Source organism: Platalea leucorodia, assembly GCF_965183815.1.
Source record: "Platalea leucorodia genome assembly, contig: HAP1_HAP1_SCAFFOLD_221, whole genome shotgun sequence".
NCBI classification, from domain to species: Eukaryota; Metazoa; Chordata; class Aves; order Pelecaniformes; family Threskiornithidae; genus Platalea; species Platalea leucorodia.
Genome location: NW_028121339.1, coordinates 125,751 through 134,683, shown reverse-complemented (window position 1 = coordinate 134,683; position 8,933 = coordinate 125,751). Strand labels below are relative to the sequence as shown.

Sequence of the window (8,933 nt, the reverse complement as noted above, 5' to 3'; positions counted from 1 at the left end):
CTCCTCTTGCCTTCACTTACTTTTCCTTGCCTGCTCTTCCTTCCTTCTCCTCTTGCCTCCGCTTTCCTCCTGGAGGTGAAGGGGAAGAGGAGGAGAAGGAGGCAAGAGTCTAAATGAGGGAGGAAGAGGAGGCAAGAGGAAGAGGGGGAGGATGAGGAATAGAGGAGTCAGGAGAAAGCAGGCAAAGGAGGAGCAGGAGGAGGAGGAGGAAGGCAGAGGAAAGAAGAGGAGGCTGAGGAAGGGGAGGGAAGAGGAGGCAAGAGGCAGCAAGAGATGAGGAGAGGAGGCGTGTGAGGTGGAGAAGAAGAGCGTGTCAAGAGGAGGGAAGAGAAAGGCAGGGGGGTGTTAGGCGGCAGAGGCAGCAGGAGGCAAAGGGAGGCAAGAGGAGGAGGCAAGGGAGGCAAGAGGAGGCAAGGGAGGCAAGAGCAGGCACCGGGGCAGGGCAAAAGTGGAGGCGCGAAGAGGGCAGAGCAGGAGAGAGGAGGTAAAGGAGGAGGAGGCGCGAGGAGAAGAAGGAGGAGGAGGCGCGAGGAGGCCAAAGGGGTGGAGGCGCAAAGGTGCTGTAGGAGGCAAGAGGAGGAGGAGTATGGAAGAGGAGGCAATGGGAGAAAGCAGGAGGAGGCAAAGGCAAGAGGCGGTAAGAGGAAGGAGTAGGAGGAAGAGGAAGAGAAGGAGGCAAAGGAGAAGGCAAAAGGGTGTCAGGTGAAGAAAAGAGGAGGAGGAGGAGAATGAGGCAAGAGGAGTCAAGGTGTGGGAAGAGGAGGCGGTCAGAGGCTGCAGCAGAAGAGAAGGGAAAGGCAAGAGGAGGCAAGGTGAGGCCGCAGGAGGAGGCACGAGGAGGAGGAGGCAGCAGCATGGCTCAAGAGGCGCGAGGAGGCGCGAGGAGGAGGAGGCGCGAGGAGGAGGCAAAAAGGAGAGGCAAGAGGAGGCGAGAGCAGGAGGCAGAAGGTAAAGGAGGAGGAGGCAAGCAAAAGCGCCAAAGGAGGAGAGGCAAGGATGCGACCTGAGGTAGCAGGAGGCAAGAGGAGAAGGAGGAGGAGGCAATGGGTGAGAGCAGGAGGAGGGCAAAAGAGGAGGCGTAAGGAGGTGAGAGCAGGCCAGAAGGCAAAAGGAGGAGGAGGCAAGCAAAAGCGTAAAAGGAGGAGGCGCGAGGAGGGCAGAAGAGGCGCGAGGAGGAGGAGGTAATAGGAGGCAATGGGAGCCAAGAGGAGGAGGAAGAGGAAAAGAGGGGAGGCTAAAAGAGGAAAAAAAAGGAGAAGAGGCAAGGGAGGCTGAGTAGGAAAAGGCAAGAGGAAGAGGAGAAGTAGGCCCTAGGATGGAAAAGGAAGGAAGAGGAGGTTTCCGGAGGCTGTGGAGGAAGAGAAGGAAAAAGATCTTCATGAGGCAACGGGAGGTAACAGGAGCAGGAATAGGAGGAGGCCAGAGCGATCAACAAGCAGTTAGACGAGGAGTAGGAGAGACAGAAGGAGGAGGCAAGACGAGGCATCGGGAACCAAGAGGAGTTTAAAGTAGGATACAAGGCAAAAGAAGGAGTAGGCAAGAGGAGGCAAGAAAAAGAAATAGGAGGAGAGAAGCGGTGGGAAGTGGAGGAAAGAAGATACAAGTGGAGGACGAGGCATTTCCTGGTTTCAGCTTGGACAGAGTTAATTGTCTTCCTTATAGCTGGTGTAGTGCTGTGTTTTGGGTTTAGGGTGAGAATAATGTTGATAGACTGATGTTTTGTTTCTTGCTAAGTAGTGCTATGCTGTTGCTAAATAGTTGCTCAGTAGTGCTCACACTGGTCAAGGACTTTTCAGCTTCCCATGCTCTGCCAGGTCCACAAGAAGCTGGGAGGGAGCACAGCCAGGACAGCTGACCCAGACTGGCCCAAGGGCTATTCCATACCACATGACGTCATGTATGATATGAATGGCTGGGGGCTTAGCAGCTACATTATGGACTTATTTCTATTTTCACTAAAAACAGTACCATGCTCTAACATTTATTCTCTTCTCCTTCTTGATGATGATATACTTAATTTCTTTATTTTTATTCCTCTCCTTCATTCTTACTTGACAAGACAGCTATAACTTAACAATATTTAGCCCTTGGCATGAAGTTTTTAGAACAGTGTTTTTTTCTCTCATTGCAAGCTCTTTGTTATCATTTCACGGTAACACCTCTTAGACAATATTGCCCCTAATCCATTTCTGCTCTCTTTCATCCTTATTTCAAGTGTGTGTGAGAGGAATTTATTTTTTTATCAAAAAAATGTCAAGGGACAGATCCCAAACTGGTGAAAAGCACAAAGCAGGCCAAAGATTTATGAGATGGACACTGATACAACACCATTATCTTCCTTTTGGATCTCTGAAGACCTCATCCTTCAGCAGCATGCCTCAAAGGTCTCAAGTCCCTCCATTTGCCCTGTAGGTCAGCACTGAAGGTGAAATCACTGCGGTCAGAGGTGGTGTTTTGATTCTCTTCTCAGCCTAAAGCATCACCTGGGTCAGGAGATATTCCAGGACACCTCAAGGGGCATCATGCTCCTCTGGACCCAAAAGGGGAATCTCAGGTGTCATGGCATAGCACCACTTGTGTTCAGGGACCTGGTCAAAACACACATCTCCTTTTTGCTTGAGTTTGCTCAAGTAACCCTTGAGTTGATTCCCATCCACTGCTGGTTGTCCTCCTCCACAGGAAGAGAACACAGGGGGCATCCCCCATCCTCATCCTCCTCGCCAGTCTCTCCAGCAGAGCCTGTATTCCTCCACTGCAGAACTCCATGTGAGCAAGCTGTCCCACCACATCTCATTTCATCCAAATCCGTCACAGTTGTGTGACAAGCCATGGGGCTCCAGCTCCTCCTGCCTCTGATCCACCTCCTCCTACCTCTGATCCACCTCCTCCTCCACAGCTCAGCTGTGGCACCAGGGTGGAGTGCAGACTTCGAACAGGGAAACCTGAGCAGCGACCTTGACCAGAAGACCATTGGACAGAGAGCTGTGCTGCGCTGCATGTACGGCCTGGCCTTCACGCCTGTGCCGTGCAGAACGGAGCCTTTGGCCGCAGGACAACTTCAGCAGCTCATTGTCACAGAGGAGCCTGCAGGCAGCTCCCACTCAGTACTGCCCTTACACCTCCTGCCTGGCCTTGCCTGTGTCTAACAATGCAGCAAGGAGTTCTCATGAGAACATCGTTTCTGTTAGACTGTAGAGATGATTGAAAGAGTTCTTTTGTAATAAATGCCTACAGTAGCTTGAATGATCAAAACAGGGGAATGGCTTCTATGGGTGAGGTGCGCATGGCATGCTGCTTGTGGGTCAGAGGCCTGTTCAATGCTACACCACCTGGGGTTCCCACCATCTAAAAGGGACCTAAGATGATCTGCATGATTCTCTCTTCCTAGCATTAGCGCTAATGAACAGCATGTAAAATGATACCTTGCAGAGTCTGACTGCCTTTCTTACTCGAATCACAATGAACCAGTGGTGAAAAACACTCTCTCGGCACCCTTGCGTGCAGTCCCTCCAGTCCCATGGACTGGTAAGGGTGCAGTTTGCTCAAGGAACCCCTGGCTTGATCCCCATCCACTGCTGGTTGCCCTCCTCCAGTGTCCTGCCTCAAAGCACCGAGGCCTGGGAGACCTCGCTGGTGGTAGCGGAGGCAAAGAGGATGTAGAGTATCTCCGATCCATCTACACCTACTCTTACTAAATTTAGCAGTGGTCTCACAGCATTTCTCACTCTTCCTTAGCTCTTCCTGAAGTAGCAACAGCTCATCTTAATGCCCTTGGATTCCCTTTGGAGTTTCAATTAAGTTTTGAGATGAACCACGTCAGTGCTTGGATTATGCTGTCCTTGAAGACAAGATGTATCCAGGCACGCTGTTAACATGATTGGCCTGTTCCTTGATTGAATCACCAAGGGAGGGAGTAAAGACCCCGGTGCAGGGTGCTTTGTGTTCATGCAATGCATGCAGCTATTGCGTAGAGAAGGGACAGACCTTGTTTCTCTGATGGCATCTGATGGCTGATGCCTCTGACTGATGGCATCAGCCAATGGCACACAGGCACCAAATCCCACTTGCTGCGATGCTGTCAGGGGTGTCTGTCACACACCCACCCTGAATGGGAATTGCTTTCCTGTAGATGCTGTGCTGTCCCTGCCAGCCCTGGCGTCTCAGGTTGCTCTGTGGGCCTGGGTTTGAAAATTAGATTGAGTCGACACCCAGAATTCTGTAAGGCACTGTGGGGATGAACATGAGGCAACTGCCAACACAGTGAGTGGAGACCTAGTAAATACAGCTCATGGAGAAAAGAAAGAGAGAGCCTGAGCTCTCCCTATGGCACATGACTCCATTCCATCATAGGAATACCTCTAGAGGCCACCCTGAACATAATGAGTAGGGAGAGGTTCCATTGCCCTTAATTTGGGCATCAGCTGTCATTTTAGTTGTTCAAAGGAAACTCCCAAGAGCCTCCAAGAAGATGCTGTCAGTGTCTGATGTTGTCCCATCTCTACATCTGCCAGCACCTATCTTCAATCCCTCTCTATTGCTTGCACCTATCTTTGACCACCTCTAGCACCTCAGCTGTGACCACACATTTGCACCTGAACAGCTCACTCCTGGCCTCCACCACCATTAATTACCATGGGAGCTGAGGCAAGGAGCTCACACGCAGGTGCCTCTTTAATGCCCACCTGAAGAGAGGCAAGAGGAATCCCACCTCCTGTGGGTTGGTGGTATGCATGGGAGGGAGCAGAGTCCCCTGCCAGCCCCAGGACTACAAACCATGGAGAGGATGCCTTGACTGACTCAGTTGCATCCCTTCCTTCAGCAGGGGTAAAGGAGAGCCCTGTCTCATGTCCTGTCTAATGATGGGCCAGGAAAAGTTGATATTTAGACCTAACTTTGTCTCTCAGCAGGGAAATGACACTGCTGGAAAGAAGCGTCTCTCCCCAGCTGAGGGAGGGCACATCAGCGGTTGCTTCAGCCTGTTTCACAGCAGCTTCCCCTGGAGCCCCAGGGACACCTGGTGGGAGCCCAGAGGGGGCACAGAAATTGCCACCTTGGGCTGGTCCTCTGCTGCTGAGCTGGGCTGGGCTCCTGGGACACAGGGAGCTCATGGGAAACAGCTCTGTCCAGGAGCAGCAGCTCTGCAAAGCGCAGCAGGGCTGAGGGCACTGACCGCAGGCACCAAGGGGAGAGGAGCAGGGCAGGGAGAGCTTAAAGGCAGTCTGGGGTGTAAGGGAAGTTGAGAGCTCACTGGGGGAGAAATCTTCACAGCCCTCTACGTGGTAAGTACCTGCAGGAAGGGCAACGTATCTGCAGCTGGTGGAAAGATCTCCAAAAGCTGGCGCATCCCACAGTCAGGAGGACTGCCCCAGTTTCTCTAGTGTAGAGGAGAAGGACGTGCTGCACAGCAGGGCTTTCCTGCTGTGCCCTCAGAGGGACAGGGCATCACAGCTGCCTTCTCCCAGGGACAGCTGCAGGGGGTGACTGTGTGAGTGCAGCCAGGGGTGCCTGGGGCTGTCCTTCAGAGCAGGGTCCCTGTGCCCCAGGGGGCTGTGTGCTGGGGCAGGGACTCTGCTGCCTGCCAGGGTCAGCACTCAGCCTCCCTTGGCAGCTCCCCACGGCGCTGCGGAAAGAAGCTGTGGGTGGAAGGAACAACTTCTGGCAGGGCAGGGTCCTTCTGTTGTCGAGAGGGTGCTGCGTGGGCCAGGGCTGCTCACAGCTCCAGATCACCACCAGGAAACTTCCAAGGGGCTGTTTCAAGAGGAAGGTCAAAGCAGAGTTTGCTATAAAGAGATTTCCCAAGTCTGTGTTTTCAGTTCCCTACTCTGAGGGCAGGGAACAGAAGCAGGGGTGGGGCTGGGGAAGGGAAAGAGAAACAGAAAAGGACCTGTCAAGTTTGGACAAGCCATTGAGACTGCTGAGCTGTAACTTGGAGTGGCCAGTAGGTCATCTAACAGCCTCCTAAAGTGCCTTCAGCCCCTCCTCTGCCTAGGGACAGCACCAGCATCACCTCTGCTGCACCATCAGGGCTGTTCTCACCTGCCCTTCTGAACCTCCCGACAGGAACATGTGCCCAGCCAGTGCCCTGCAAACAGGCAGGTTTCTGGAGGGCCAAGGGGAGTGCACAGAGGTTGGCATGGGGTCTGTGAGTGCTGACAGGGAAAAGACATGGCACAGGGAATCACTTCCCAGGAGGAAAATCTCCAGGCAGCAGCATTACGATCAGGGAATGAGAGGAAACTTACTTAAAAGAGCAATGTTGTGGGAGGGAGAATTCAGAAAACTCCATATCATCCCCTCCAACACAGACCCCTGCCTCTGAGCAAGCCCCCTTGCCTCTTCTCCCACCCACCAAAGCCTCTGCCCTCAGGGCTGGGGGGTCCAAGCCATGAACCACCTCCTCTGCAGCCAGAGCTCCAGCAGAGCCGTGGTGCAGCTCTGCAGCCACGGGCCCAGTTCCCCCTGCAGAGCACAGGGGCTGAGAGCAGCTGCCCGGCAATGTTGGGGTCTGGGAGGTGGCGTGCACAGCTGGGGAAGGGGAACGCTGTCTGAGTGCCCGACTGCCTCTGCCCTGGCCTCTCTCAGCCAGAACCTCCCTGTATTTTTCCTTCTTTCTCCACTTGTCTGTGTGATTGCTCTTGTTATCCTGGTCTTGCTGTCAGGCTCTCTGGGGGTGGCAGTTTCAGCTGCAGAGTCACACACTGATCTTGTGGGGCCTTTCGTGCAGCTGTGTCCCTGGGAACAAGTGTCCCAGCCTTCTTCTCATCTGTGAGGCTGTGGACAATGCAGGCTGTGGGGCTGGGGCATGAGCTCGTTTGCCCTTAATGAGATACCATCATGAAAAATCTGAGGTATCTCCCTGAGGTATCCTTCCAAGCTGTGAGCTGCCCTCCAGAATGCACATCTGTCCCATAGCATCTTTGTGTTACCTGGAAGCCCCATGGAGAAGCACAGAGATGCAATGGCCAAGGAAATGCTCTTGGGTTGGTGACATGAGCCCTATGTGTCCTTGGCTGGAAGTGGGCTGCTGAGACCTTGAGAAAGGGTGGGACATTTAGTGGTCTGCACTGGATCCCTCTACTCTCAGCAGTGTCTGCTGGCTTTTCACAGGAACACAGCAGTGTGATCGCCCTCAGTCTCAGAAAGGTGCAAGGCCAGGGCCTCTCGGACTGAGGGACAGACCAGCTCCCCTCACTCTGCTCTAATCCCAAGGCAATCCTCTTGCCTTGCAGGATTTGCTCTGTTCTCCCTGAGTGCAACAGAAATACTGAGGGTTTCTGACATCCCAAAACAGTCCTCAAAGAAGAGGGGGGAAATTCTTTTTAAAAAAACCTTTCCGTCTGCCTTCTGCTATCCTCATTCGTTAGCACTGGGAGTGCAGATGCTGACAAACCCTTCTGCATTAGAGATGGTTTCATCTGACAAAGCTGAATACCAGGACTGGACCCTGCTTCCACCATTCCCATGAACTCACTGCTGCACAGCAGGGCTGACACCTCAGCAGCCAGAGGTCAGAGGCCCAGCTCCTCACGGCACATTCAACCAGCACCAAAGCACAGCTTCAGCCATTGAGCTGAAGGAAGGTCTCCTAGAAAAGGGAAATGTGTGTGTGTTTATGTGTGTTTGTGTGCAGCAAGGGGAGGGTCTGTAGGAAATGGCTTTTAGTTTTGCTCAGGAAAGTTTCCCCTAACTTGTCAATGACTTTTCCTTCTTGCACAGGTCCCCGTGCCCAGAGGCAGCAAATGTCCAATGGCAGCTCCATCACTGAGTTCCTCCTCCTGGCATTCACAGACACACGGGAGCTGCAGCTCGTGCACTTCTGGCTCTTCCTGGGCATCTACCTGGCTGCCCTCCTGGGCAACGGCCTCATCATCACCGCTGTAGTCTGTGAACAACGCCTCCACACCCCCATGTATTTCTTCCTCCTCAACCTTGCCCTGCTCGACCTGGGCTCCATCTCCACCACTGTTCCCAAAGCCATGGCCAATTCCCTCTGGGACACCAGGGCTGTCTCCTACCAGGGATGTGCTGCCCAGCTCTTTTTCTTTCCTTTCTTGATGGTAGGGGAATATTTTCTCCTCACCATCATGGCCTACGACCGCTACGTTGCCATCTGCAAACCCCTGCACTATGGGACCCTCCTGGGCAGCAGAGCTTGTGTCCACATGGCAGCAGCTGCCCGGGGCGGTGGTTTACTCACTTCTCTTCTGCACACTGCCAGTACATTTTCACTCCCACTCTGCCAAGGCAATGCCATAAACCAGTTCTTCTGTGAAATCCCCCAGATCCTCAAGCTCTCCTGCTCAGATGCCTACCTCAGGGAAGTTTGGGTTATTGTGGTTAGTATCTTTGTGGAATTTGGGTGTTTTGTTTTCATTGTGCTGTCCTATGCGCAGATCTTCAGGGCTGTGCTGAAGATCCCTTCTGAGCAGGGACAGCACAAAGCCTTTTCCACATGCCTCCCTCACCTGGCCGTGGTCTCCCTGTTTATCAGCACTGGCATGTTTGCCTACCTGAAGCCTCCCTCCATCTCCTCCCCATCGCTGGATCTGGTGGTGGCAGCTCTCTACTCAGTGGTGCCTCCAGCAGTGAACCCCCTCATGTACAGCATGAGGAACCAGGAGCTTAAAGACACATTGAAGCAGCTGATTCAATCAGCTCTTTTCAGCAGCATTAACAAGCTCGTGTCTCTTCAGAAGTGATTTCAAATTCAGCTCCGGAACCTCTTGTGCTTTGGGCATTTTGCCTGTGATAACCGTGTCTGTCCATGTCTGCATCCACTCCACTCCACCAGAGGCCTGAACGCAGCCTGTCTGACCCAGAGGCCTGTTCACATGTGGCTGGCACAATGGTACAGCTCGCCTCCCATGTCGCATCTCTGGAATAAAAGGGGATTTCCTCAGTGCTGGTGCCTGGAGGTTGGGCTCTTCTGCCAA

The 8,933-nt window shown here is 53.3% G+C and overlaps 1 protein-coding gene across 1 annotated transcript; it reads left to right on the top strand.

The window, feature by feature from the left end:
• Positions 1-7,739: 7,739 nt before the first annotated feature.
• Positions 7,740-8,699, top strand: LOC309603856 (olfactory receptor 14C36-like; the record flags this gene model as incomplete). Its single annotated transcript, XM_082338749.1, has 1 exon — positions 7,740-8,699. One exon carries the CDS (start codon positions 7,740-7,742, stop codon positions 8,697-8,699), a length of 960 nt encoding a protein of 319 aa, XP_082194875.1.
• Between the last annotated feature and the right edge of the window lie 234 nt (positions 8,700-8,933).